Source organism: Jaculus jaculus, chromosome X (genome assembly GCF_020740685.1).
Source record: "Jaculus jaculus isolate mJacJac1 chromosome X, mJacJac1.mat.Y.cur, whole genome shotgun sequence".
NCBI classification, from domain to species: domain Eukaryota; kingdom Metazoa; phylum Chordata; class Mammalia; order Rodentia; family Dipodidae; genus Jaculus; species Jaculus jaculus.
The window spans coordinates 61731595-61745495 of NC_059125.1; the positions used below are offsets into that span (position 1 = coordinate 61731595).

A 13901-nucleotide genomic window follows, 5' to 3' on the forward strand; every position below is an offset into this window, starting at 1 on the left:
ACTGGAAATGCCATTTAAAACCATACTCATTGCCTGCTTATGCCATTTACACATGAGTCTAATCGGTATCTTAACTAGATTTGAAACCTAAAGAAGAGTATATTCAGCTAATTTGAAGGGTCTAGGAAAGATGGTACAGGCAAGTGAATTGAAATCTTGTTGACAGCATGGTACCTTTGAAAAGGAGCTTAACAGAAAGTTAGATGATGCTGAGAGTTTAACACTAAAGGTGACTTATACTATACCCTCCATGGCTCAAGGAACACTGTGGGAAGAAGTTAAAAGCCACAGGGTAGGAAGGTATGTTCTGAAGCATTGCCCACTACCCCCCCAACACACAGAAACTGACTGAAACATTCATGACCCCACAATTAAAGCTAATAACCCCACTGAAGATGGCCCTCAGTGGAATATGGATGAGGGAATGGGAATATAAGACTATAACCCAGTTGGAATATGACCAATATATAATATGTTCATGCCACAAAATTCCAAATAAAAATAAATAAATAAATAAGAAGCTTAAGGACTAAAAAATGAAACATTTTTACATCCACTAGAATGGTTACAATTAAAACTGGTATGAATACCATGTGTTCCCAAGCACTGGGACTCTCACACATTATTGGTGGGCACATGAGTATGATCACTCTGAAAAACAATTTGGTACTTTCTTACAACAAATACCAATCATATAACACAAAGGCTCCATACTGGGGTATCTATCCAGGAATAATGAAGACCTATCCATACAAGTTTTATACATGAATATTCATATCATCTTTGTTCATTATAGCCCAGAAGTGGAAATAATGTCCAGAAATAGATGAATGCATCTATTCAGTGTAGGGGAGATAGGAAGGAAGGAAATGATGGTACCAATATATTATGTGACCATACAAAGTTTCTACTTAATAATAAGTAAATCAGTCAATCATAAAAAGGTGATAGAACCTATGATAGTTAGTCTCTGGATATCAACCTGACAAGTTTAAGAATCACCATGGAAACAAATATTTGGGAATGACTGTGAGGGTTATTCTAGATTAATTGAGGTAGGAGGTCCCACATTAACTATGGGTGGCATCATTCTATGGACTGGAGTCTCAGACTGAATAAAAAAGAACGGGGATCTTGGAAGATGGTTCAACAGTTAAAAGTGCTTGTTTGCAAAGCCTGCCTGCCAAAGTTCAATTCCCAAGCCAACCTCATAAGCCAGACACAAAAAAGTAGTGCAAGCATCTGGTATTCATTTGCATCAGCAAGAGACCCTAGTGCACGTGCATACACACATACACATACAAATAAATAATATTTTTTAAAAGGAGATATGCATCAGAGCTGCATTCATTGATTTCTCTCTGCTTCCTGATTGTGAACGTAATGCAACCTGCTCTGCTTCATGCTTTTGCTGCCATCTCCTCCCCACCATGATAGACAGTAAGCCAAAACAAACCCATCATTCCTTAAGTTGCTTCTGTTTAGGTATCTGGCCACAACAATAAGAAATTAACTAATATAGATCCTTACGATAAAATACTACTCAGCACTAAAAAAGAAATAATATACCTACACATGTAATATAAATGAATCTCACAGACACACTGAATGAAATGTCATATTCACTTCAAATGAGAATTATATATCATGCTTCTAGACAAGAATGGGAAAAACTAAACTGTGATGATAGAAATTAGAAGTGCAGTTGCTTTGGGGCAGAAGGTACTAGAGAATGACTGAAAAGGACACAAGAAGAAATTGTTCAGTGACAAAAATATTCTATATCTTAAGCTAGGTGAGAATTACAAAGGTGTGTACATTTTCAAAATCTCTTCAAACTATACTTTAAAATTACACTTTACCATAAGCAAATTGTATCATAAATTTTCATAGAGTTAAAAAATTTAGAAAAGGAAACCTGCTGTAAGATCAAGTGGAAATTTCTAACATGATTTAATTATACAACTCTTACCACCCCTTGGTTCATTTCTCGCCATTTCCTCCCCACCTCCTAGTACTGCTTCTAAGTTACTTGTAGTTCTAAAAACTACTATTATTTTTCCTCTTAATGTATAAACACAATCTCTCTTTGTCTGGAATTCCTTTTTAAAATATTTTATTTTTATTATTTTTTTTGAGAGAGAGACAGAGTGAGGGAGGGAGGAGGGGCGGGGGAAGAATGGTTGTGCCAGGGCATCCAGCCACTGCAAATGAACTCCAGATGTATGTGTCATCTTGTACATCTGGCTAATGTGGGTCCTGGGGAATGCAACGTGGGTCCTTTGGCTTTGCAGGCAAACACCTTAACCACTAAGCCATCTCTCCAGCCTGGAATTCTTTTTTATTTCCCATTTATTACTAAATACTTAATATCTCTCAGGACTCACAGTGGTAGCATCTATTCTAAGAAGCTTCATATATTCTTGGTCTCTATTAGATGCTTCCTTTCATTCCCAGGCAATCTTAAGCTCCCCTCTACAGAGCATTTATTACTCTGTAATATAATTGTGACAATAAAAAGCCAATAAAAATAAATAAATAAATAAATAAAAATAAAAATCCTTACATTGAGCTTTAAAAAATATTCTAAGCCAGGGCTAGAGTGAGACCCTACTTCATCCCCCCCAAAAAAAAATATTCTACCTTCTGACTTTCTAATCCTACTATTAGAACCAGATACTAAGAAAATAAGTCAGAGACTCAAAGCCTCTGTACATGAATAAAATTATCACAAAATCAAAAAAAAAAAAACCTCAAGAATTATAATGGACTTGGGCCATTGAACATACAAGCAAACAGTCCTCCACATATTCATTAAGCCCTGAATTATGACTAATTTCTATCCCAAATACCTAAACTCTACTACTCAAACTAATCAAAGAAAATTATTTCATCCCAGAATGATTAGGAGTCATTTTTGCTTGTTTGTTTGTGTGTGTGTGTGTGTGTGTGTGTGTGTGTGTGTGTGTGTGTACATGCATATGCATGTGAGTGTATATGTATGTAGGTGTGTGTTGGATTGTGGTGCGTTGGGCTGGGGTGGGTTGGAGTGTGGTGTGTGTGGATGTGGGTGTTATATACATGTTAATATGCCCATGTGATGCTCCATGCAATCACAGGCTGGAGCAGAATGTCAGGTGTCCTGCCCATCACTCTGCCACCAGTTTGTTTTTGTTTTTGTTTTTTGAGCCAGAATCTCTTATTGATCCTGTAGCTTGCCATTTCTTCTCCAGTCTCTAATCTCCTACAGGACTGGGGTCACATGTGTGTAGCTACAACCAAGCTTATTATGTGGGTCCTAGTGATAGAACTCCTCAGGGGATCTCTCACATCTCCTCAGGCCCTAATGCTTACACAGGTGATGTTTTTGACCACTTTGCCATCTGTCTAACTCCTGGAATCTTGTTTTAACTGATTGGTTGGTTTGGGGATAGGATCTTATTGTGGATCCCAAACTGGCTTCAAGATTATGGTCCTCTTGCCTCAGCTTCCCGAGTGCTGGGATTAGAAGTATATGCCACCATATCTGGCATGATTAAAATTTTATTTTAAATATAGTTTGGATTGATACTATTATTAGTATAATAACTTATTAATATTGTGGGTTAAATATCTTTCTGTAGGGCTAACCAGGCTTTATTATGCCAGTGATATGGGAAAATGTATTTTCTATTCCCATCAAGTAACTCCAAAATAATGATAAATTAAATCATGTAAAATTGCTGCTGTTCAACTATTTTTTTATATACAAAAAAGGCAATTTCATGTAGTTCAACCTAAATAAGTTTTAAAATACAATCTTACTGATAATTTATGGGCTGGCTTTATTTATTTATTTGTTATCTAGTTAATGAATATACCCTGGTAAATGCTAAGGTATAAGTGTGTGAAACATAATTATGTCATTATGTAATGTATAATTGTTTGATATAATCAGTAAATCACAATGATAGCAGAAACTTTGTGTAAAATATTAAGATTTTCTTGGGTACAGCCTATTTTTTTCCAACTATTAAGAGATGCATCAACTGTAACCAAAAATGAAATATAAAGATGAGCTAGAATATGGGACAAAAGGATGTAATCTTTTGTGATATAAGCAGAAGGGAAAAACACAGCAATGAGGGAAATGGGGAGAAGAAGGAGAGGAGTAGGAGGGGATGGGGATTAAAAAAATAAATTGTATTTAAAAATGCCATCAATGTTAAAAAGAGAAAAAAGATATATCAAATATGAATGTTATGGGATTACTATTTTTTGAACTGATACTAGGATGACAATACATTCATTTGTTCTTTAAGTTTCAAAGTAACTAGTATATTTTGAAGATTAATTTTAAGCATAATAGTAATAGCTAACATTTATTGACTCTGTATTTCTGTTCTGGGGACTAAACTAACCTCTACAATTGCTTTATGAGCAAAGTACTAGTATGATCCCTACTTTCTGATGAATAAATTCTATCTTAAGAAATTTTCCCAAGATTACACAACTACAAAGTGGTAGAGTTTCATTTAGAATCACTCAAGTCTATACCTTTGTCCATTTTTTACCTTACATACATTTTACCACAGGAAGCACTTGTGCTGAATTATTTTTATTTTTATTTATTTTATTTATTTGAGAAAGAGAAAGAGGCAGATATATATATAGAGAGAATAGGTGCGCTAGAGCCTCCAGCCACTGCAAATGAACTCCAGATGCATGTGGCACCTTGTGCTTCTGGCTTACATGGATCCTGGGAAATCAAACATGGGTCCTTTGGCTTTGAAGGCAAGTGCCTTAAATGCTGAGCCATCTCTCCAGCCCATGTTGAAAGATTTTTGATTCAGTTCAGCAAGTATATATTTAAGCTATTACTGTTGAAGGAACTTGACCTATTCTCATATGAAATACACTGTTTTATTCCAAAACTAGGCATTTTGAATTATAACAGAGAAACAATGGTCAAAATGAGTTGTCTGTCTGTCTTTTTTTTTTTTTCCTTTTAGGGAGAGAAAGACAGACAGACAGACAGACAGAGAGAGAATTGGTGTACCAGGGCCTCAGCTACCTAGTGGGCATATGCGACCTTGCACTTGCCTCACCTGTGTGCATCTGGCTAACATGGGATCTGGAGAGAAATCAAACATGGGCCCTTCGGCTTCACAGGCAAGCCCCTTAACCACTAAGCCATCTCTCCATCTGAGTTGTGATTTTTTTAACACAAAACTTACTTTTTATTCAGTTACCTTACTGTTGAGTTATAGGCAGACTTTTCTCTCAAAACTACCAAACAGAATTGAAAAAAATAATTACCTTTTTTATTTGACCAAAATGAGCCTTTATAGACCACAAGTGTAGTAGGAGCTTTAAAAAGACAGAAAATAATTATGTACTTTGCCCTGACAAACTCCCATAAGGACACTGCATACATGGTACCTCAGCATTGGATGTTTGGCACTCTGTGAACAAACCAAAAGTACAGCATACATGGGAGCATGGCAGAATCAGAGGTGTATAATAGTGAAGCCCAAGGGACGGTAGCAAATTTAAGGTTACTTCTGGGTAGGCACAGTGTTAAGTGAGGGATAATAGAAATTTTTAGCAAACCCCAGAAATTCATGGACAAATGTAAGCTGAATGATATCTCTTAGATATTCAGGGTAGATGAGGATTCAGATATTAATCAAAATTGTATGCCAACATGGTTGGGTAATAATATCAAAAATAAAGGCATTTGTTTGATGGAGTAATCGATGGAGTAAAAGATGGGTTCTAGCTTTTGTTATGTTGAATTTAAGGTAAAAGTAGACTATCTATTGAAAGCTAGCTGGTGTTTTGTTTTTGTTTATTTTAATGGCTATGGCCAACTGGGATCAACCCTTGACTCATATACTTGTTATTTTTGCAGATGGCCATGCTGAATTTCTTCTTCCCTGATGAAAAGTCATATTCTGAGGAGGAAAGTAGGCGTGTTCGCCGCAATAAAAGAAGCAAAAGCAGTGAAGGAACAGATGGTAAATCTACTCAAGTAATCCTTTATCCATTCTGAGTTTTCTGGGGGTTTTTAGTTATCTGTTAATAAAATACCTTTTATTATCTCATATATTATCTTATATATTGTCCAAAGATCATGGAAGATTTATGCAGCCTGATCAACTAAATCAGCTCTTTGACATAGAACTAATGACATAAGGATCTCACCTCCTTAAACTTCTTCTGGAGTAATCCAGCAACCTTTAGTTTGAAGGTCATAGTACCTTATATTCCTCAACATCATATCTATAAGGATCTCCTCTCTCCTGAAAACACACCATATCTGCTAGGGCTAGCAAGAGAATTTTGTAATTGATAGAGTGTTTTGCCATGATGGTATTTACAATGATATCTTATTTCCAATGAGAATAATATCAAAGTTGATTATCTGCTACCATGTTCAAAACTAAACTAAAGTTTGTAGAGTCACTCCACAAGTTCCTTGAAGATAAGGTTTTATTTCCCTTTGTATGATCCTAAAGTCTTACTTAGTATTTGTCTCATTGCTGGTGTTGTAACATTATAATTTTGACTGCCCCTTTGTCTAGGCAGTGGTGTACCAATTAAAGCCATCCTTATTATGGTATAATAGTTTTGCGATAACTACCTTGCATTCTGTGAATATCACAAAATGTAGAGCTACATCTTGAACAAGGTCTTTCAATCACTCAGTTTCAATATTACTATGTTAATTGACAGAATGCTACCCCTTTGGCACAGGGGCTTATAAAATGCATAGCTTTAGGCTGTTGCAAAGCCATCTGGATTCAAAGACAGCATGTATTTGGCTACAACTGCCAATAATATGTGTCTGTAGGGGGTTACAAAGCAATATGATTTTATAAAGATGAAAATGAGATTTTTAAGCTAGCATTTGCCAATAGGAATAAGAGCTAATGATAGAATCATTTCCAGAAAGTGGAAGCAATTGAAGAGATGGGGCCACAACTGTGTCAATAAATGCAAGAAGTAGCACTGGATGAGTTCTGAAAGAGTGGAACAAGAGCTTTATAATAAAAGAACATATAAAGAGGCAAGCAGGGTTTTCTACTCAGTTGAGTTGATAGCAGCATTGAGTCTTTAAAGAGAAAACTGGGCTAGTGGGGCTGTTTTCTAGAGTGGAAATTTTATATTGATGAAACATTTCTTAGAAATGTAGGCCATGAAGTAAAATGTACCCATTATTCACCAGCTTGTAGCCAGTTTCCTAGAAGTCTCTTGGCTAGGTGGAACCTAGGAATTGAAAGTCATTGTCCCTTTGCTCTCCTAATCATCTTACCCTCTGATACTTGGGGGTTTATTTTTTACTCTTTGCCTTGGTTATTTCTAATATTACCAAATAATTCTTATTACACAGTTACCAAAGAGGAGGTGATAATAGCAATTCAATTTTCTATGGTAGCCATGACTTTCCTTCCCTCTCCAAGTGGGAACTCATTAGACTTATAAGACTGACCTCTTCATCTAGCCTCCTAAGTTTTCTCTTGAAGAAGACAGTTTGGGGCTGGGGAGATGGCTTAGTGATTAATGGCAGTAAAGCCAGATACACAAAGTAGCACTTGTTTCTGAAGTTTGTTTGCAGTAGCAAGAGGCCCTGGCATGCCTATTCTTTCTCCCTCTCTCTCTCCCTCCCTCTCTCCACCCACCCATCCCTCCCTCTTCCTGCAAACAAATAAAGAAAAATATCTCTTTTTTTTAACAAAAGACATTTTTCTCTTCTTCCCCAAACCACTTTATCTGGATCTGGCTACCAACATCTCTAAAACTAATCTTCCTTAGAGTGTTTGTTCTGTCTTGATATAAAATAATTTTCCTGTCTAGTCAAGAACAAAGTCTCATGTTATTTTTAGCACCTCTTATATACTTTCCTCCTGATTTGTTACTCTAGTCACTTTGTACCAATGTCAAGTTTTTCATGTAACCCAGGTATTGCATTGTATTATGTATTAATTACACTGTGCTGTATACAATGTATTATTTACATTGCTCAGTATAGCTTTATGGAATCTAAAACTGCATTAGTGTTAGGAATATGCCAGGCATGGTGGCGCACGTCTTTAATCCCAGCACTCGGGAGGCAGAGGTAGGAGGATCACCGTGAGTTCAAGGCCACCCTGAGACTACATAGTTAATTCCAGGTCAGCCTGGACCAGAGTGAGACCCTACCTCGAAAAAAAAAATGAATATGGAATAACTGGTGGTTCTAGCATTGTCTAAGATAATCAGCCTTTCACCTGGGCAGTGAAAGAGCTATTTCTTTAGATATGGCAAGTGCATCAATGAGGTAAAAGTTGGCACACCAATCCAAAACTCCTTTTTTGTTTGAACCAGTCTTGTTACACTGCTAAATGTATGCTTTACTTATCCAATACATTCTTCAAATATTTACTAAGAAAATACAACTAGTTTATATAACACTAGAGGAACCATAAGAATATTTGTATTTGTTTGGTTTATTTTTATATTCCCACTACTTAGAAAAGGGTCTAGTGCACAACAGACCCTCAATAAATATTTCTTCTTCTCTCAAGGGGCTTTACTTCCAGTGCAGAGATAAACAGAAAACAAATCCGGTGGAGATAAGTACTATGAAGAAAAATATGCAGAAAAAGAGTGTGCAAAATAATGGAGTGCTACAAGGTAGAGAATATCTCTGTGATAAGGGAACATTTGAGAAGAGAACTGAGTGAAATGAAAGTATAAGCCTTGTGTTTTTCAGAGACAAAAGGCAACAAAAATGTAAAAGCTCTGAAACAAAAGGAGGTTTGATATGTTCTAGAAAGATCTGTAGCTAGATCAAAGTAAAAGCAAGAAACAAGGAGATGAGAACAGACTGTAAAATCCAGTCTTGAGTCTTGTGGTCCAGAGCAAGAGTTCTGCCTTAATTCTGCATGAGATAAGACATGATTAGAATTTAAGCAGAGAGAAGACAGAATTTGACTTATATTTTAACAGAATACTTTGACTTCCCTATCAAAAATGATTCAGGAAGAAAAAACAGGAGCAGGGAAACCCCCTTAAGGAGACAGCATCCAGGCAAGAAATGGTAGTGGCTTAAGAATATGGTGGAGGCAATATAGATGATTCCAAAAAGAGGTTGGAATCTGAGGAAATTTTGAAGGAATGGCTGACAGGATTTTCAGATTGTCCAAAGTATTTTGGTTAAAGGCAGAGAAGAGCCAAGAAGGATCCCAGGGTGGAGGTAAGGAATTAAATAAGGAAAATTGTCTTTTCTGAAATGAGGATGAACAAGGGAGAAGGAATATGAAGTTATAGGGGAAAAGAACCAAGAATTTAGCAGGAGAGGGAGAAATGTGGAGAGTGAAGAGAGGGTATGACTGTGAATATGGTCAAAGTCTATGATATACCTGAAATAAATTATCTTTATGAAATCTGTCACAGGATACAATAAATATATTCCAATATTTTAATTTAAAAATACCAAATTATTAAGCAGTAGTCAATTTAAGGTACCTATTAGGCAGCCAAGTAGTTTTAATCCTAAATTACTATCTCAAGACATTGCACTGACTCTGCTTTATACATATAAAGGACTTTCCATTAAAGAAGTGAGTCAGACCATAAACTATTCTAAGCAGAGTAAGAGGTAGAAATAGGTTAAATTCCTTTTACTTTTCTGTCTGTCTTTATTTATTTATTTTGAAGCAAGCACAACAGACTGGCATGTTTACGAGAGTGAGAGCAAGATGGGGGGAGGTGGGGAGAGAATTGGCATGCCAGGGCCTCCAGCCACTCAGTCAAGCTCCAGATGCATGCATGTGGGATCTACAGAGCCAAACATGGGTCCTTAAACTTTTCAGGCAAGCACCCTAACCACTAAGCCAACTCTCCAACCCAAATTCATGTTTCTTTACTACACCTGTACACTAAATTCATGGCTTTTGTCTTGAATTTTTCCAAATAGTTTTGAGGTTCATTTTTACTAATCCTATGAAGCCTTTTGGTCACTATTGTCCTTCAAGGAAAGCATGGTCACTTTATGGTCTATGTTTAGTCATAAAAGTCTCAGAAATCTATGCCAGGATTTTCTTCTGAAGCTCATCTTCTAAAAGCTGTAGGTGGTCAAGCCTTCAGAGTACTCTATGGAATATACAATATATTTTGGAAGTCATGAGACCTTGGAATCAGACAATATGAATCCAGAATTGTCAAGGTGTTTCCTTAGTTTACAAATATTATTGAAAAGCATCTGTTCTCCCCAGATGTCAATGAAAATCTTAATATCTCTCCACACCTACCTGCCCTTGGTATTTCTGTCTTCACAAGGAAATAAAAGTACAAAATTGTTTAATAAAAAACACACACACACAACCAAGAAGCAATTTATGATCCCAGTCCCGATGTCTCTGCCACAGTACCTGTCATGAGATCTTGGAGAAGTTCACATCCCCCAAAGCCTCAATTTCTTTGCCTGTAAAATTAGGAATGATTAACCTGGTTTACTTCATGCAGTTGTTGTATTGATCAAAAGTGTGGGGCTGGAGAGATGGATCAGCATTTAAGGCACTTGTCCACAAAGCCTAACAACCCTGATTCAATTCCTCAGTACTCATGTAAAACCAAGTGCACAATAGTGGTGCGTGTGGCTGTAGTTTGTTTGCTACTGCTAGAGGCCTTGACATACCCATTCTTTCTTACTCTCTGTACCTATCTCTCTTATGTCTCTCCCTGCTTGCAAATAAATAAAAATACTTTTTGAAAGTGTTAATAGATGCAAAAAATACTTGAAAAAAATTTAAGTACCATTAGTATGTCCTCTCACCATTTGGTACACTCTACTTGATTTTTGAACAACTTTTATAATTTCTGCAATGATGTGCTCTTTTAACACATTGTCCTTTTATTCCTCATTGGTGCTATCCAAGCCACAAACTTTGCCCTACGTCATCATAACAAATGGTTAATCACCTGCATATTTCTCCATGTAAGTCCTCACTCATTTTGTCTGGCTCTGTGTGTGCATTCGTGTGTCCCTTTGTCACTATCTCCTGGAAATATTTCTTCTTTATAGTGCACTTTTGGACAGATTGAAGAAGTTAGTATTCTTTTCTACTGACATAAAATAGTAAAGAAAATAAACAAGTTAAGATTGAAATATATCCTTTGTTCTAAATTTCTTAAAAATAACAATGGAATAAAGAGAGCACATTTACTATTAAATTGATAAAATGAACTTAAATCGCTATGACATCAATGAAAAGAGATGATCTGTCTGTGCAAATGGCAGAATTGAAAATTGCCTATTCTTGTATTTCTCTTGTATTTATTGCTTTTTAGTGATCCATCACTGGGCTATTATCAAACGAAGAAGACAAAATCATTTTGATAACTGATAGACGTTCAGAGACTTGTTCACAAGAAGAAATTTAAGCTTTTGAAAGCTTACCTTCTGTGAACTTGAAGAGGATTCAGTTATAAAATCCCCTAAGTTGCCTGCTGCTTGTGGCTGCCAACACCGTAAGGGCTCATAGCAAAACATGTCACCACTGAGCTACATCACCAGCCCGTTTTCATGTTTTTATTTTCAAATTTCCAAAATAGTATGCACTTATTAAAAATTTAGATAGGATCATGAGTCAGATTTATGGAAGTACCAGATGCTTGGGAGGTAAAGATGGGATGATCATTCAAATCTAGGAGTTGAGGACCAGCCTTAGCCACACAATGAGACCCCATATCAAATAAATATTAGTTAATTAATGAACCAACTAATCAGCACAGAATTGGGTAGCTATAAACATGCACAAGTATAAAATTGCTGTAAATATTAAGATATCTTTAAGAAATCTCCTACTTGCCTAAAAACTGGCAGACCTGACTAATCTAAATGTCTCTCCATAACAACTTCTTTATAGTTGCTTATTTTCCAACATTAGGAAGAGTAGTGATCTCTATGCCAAGCAATTTTGATTCTAATCCAGGCTCTGCCATTAGCAGTTTAGCAGTATGACTTAGAACTCTTGTATCACTTCTTCCATCTTAGTTTATTCTTTGTTTGTTGGTGGAGGGGTAGGGTGTGTCATAACACACATGTGGAAGCCAAAGACAACTTCAAGATGTCTGTTCCACGTTCTTTGAGACATGGTCTCTTGTCACTACAAACTACCAGACTGCAAATAAATGGCAGACTAGCTAGCTAGAAAAGTTTGGATATTCTTGGCTATATGTCCCATTGTTGTAGGGGTGAACCTGGGTGGGCAGGCTTTGCAAGCAAGCTCCCTTAACTGCTGAGCTATCTTCATCGCCTCCATCTTAGTTTATTCTAAAGGGTTAGAGTAAAAGTAGTGGTTCAAAACCATCTAAGGCATTTTCTCAAAGGACACCCAGCTCTTAAAGTCTGGTCATTCCATGTTACACTGAGAAACCTCTAGTGAGGTATGTACTGTTGCCAATAAGAATTTATCATATCCCTTAGATGCATGAGAGTAATAAAATATGCTAAACTAGTAAAATAGATGGTCTAATTGTTTCCTTCCAATTCTGATATGATTTCTCCTAACTAGTCCTGATTTCTGTAATATAGCAATAATAACTAGGCTAGTTTTCACCAATTAGATGACATATGAATGATTAAATACTCAGCTTTAATTTGGATGGTCAATGAGCCTTTTCATTAGCATGTATGAGGAGGCTCACTAAAGATTAAGAGCATGCAAATGGTTTCAAGAAGTGAAGGCTTATAATGTTAATTTGTTAGCTAAGTACTGAAGTGTTAGCTCCCTTCCATATGGCTCCTTAAAATATCATACACAGATGTAGATGTGTAGGCAGAAGACACCTGTTGGCTCACCCTGCCTTACTTTAGATTCTACTCCTTGACCTTCTGGATTTCTTGTCTGAAAGATAAGGAACTTCTACAATGTCCTTTTATTCATTTTTTCATTCAATAAGTATATATTAAGTAGGACCTAGTTTTGAATCAGTGTTTATTGATCACTACTCTGGACAATAGGGAAACAGTTATCAACAAGGTTAGACCTTAGGTGCTGTCCTCATCAAACTAACAATGAATGGTTTTAATACAGTGCCGTGAGAGGTGTGATGGAGTAAGCACAGGGTACTACTGGGCACATTGGCACCTGATCTACATGTGGTAAGTAAGGGAAAGTCTCCTAATGAGGATAATGTCCAAGCTGAAACCTGAAAGATGCTAAATGAAGATTTGAGGGAAGAGTGCACCTAGTAGAAAGAAATAGGCTAAGATAAAGTAGGGTACTTAGCTCATTTAAGGAACAGCAAGAAGTCAGCATAGCTAGTGTAGAGATCTAAAAAGAAAGTGTACATAACCAGCAGGAGTCAAATCATGCAGGACTTTGGAATCCATTTTAGAGAACTTAGAAACTCCCCTAAAGGCAAAAAAAATCAATGTCAACAATAGATTATATGGCAAATGTCTTTAAATGCTAAATTCACATAATCTGATGTAGCAGCTGCACTTCTATGACTACATATATTTTTATGTTGTACATGGAAAGCCATTTATCAATAAAGATTCTTTACTATACTATTTGAAAAACACAGGATTGAAAATTACTTAGGAACTGACTAAGTAAATTGTGAAAATCTGTAATTGGCAATGGTGGTTGCTCTGGGGAAGAAAACCAAGTATTTGCAGCTGGGGTGGGGAGGAGCTGACTTAATGTTCATGCTTTTGTAAACAAATAGATAACATTAAGTTTTAAAAAATAGATAAAATAAAATGGACTTGCCATGCCATTTTTCTACACAGACATAAATGCACTGGCAGAATTTCACAATATAATAATACTCTTTACTAATCAAGAGAGAGAAAATTCATATGTATTACTGGAGAAAATATAAATTGTTATAACCATTTTGGATATAATCAAATTAAACATCAG

General features: G+C 36.2%; 1 protein-coding gene across 9 annotated transcripts in view; it reads left to right on the forward strand.

Moving 5' to 3' along the window:
• The window catches only part of Eda (ectodysplasin A), a 410232-nt gene that overhangs the window by 322901 nt on the left and 73430 nt on the right, over nucleotides 1–13901 (forward strand). For all 9 annotated transcript variants that reach the window (XM_045140343.1, XM_004660988.2, XM_045140344.1 and 6 more), the window contains exon 2: nucleotides 5894–5999. In XM_045140343.1, coding sequence (XP_044996278.1) covers nucleotides 5894–5999 — 106 coding nt within the window. The remainder of the gene's footprint in view (nucleotides 1–5893; nucleotides 6000–13901) is intronic.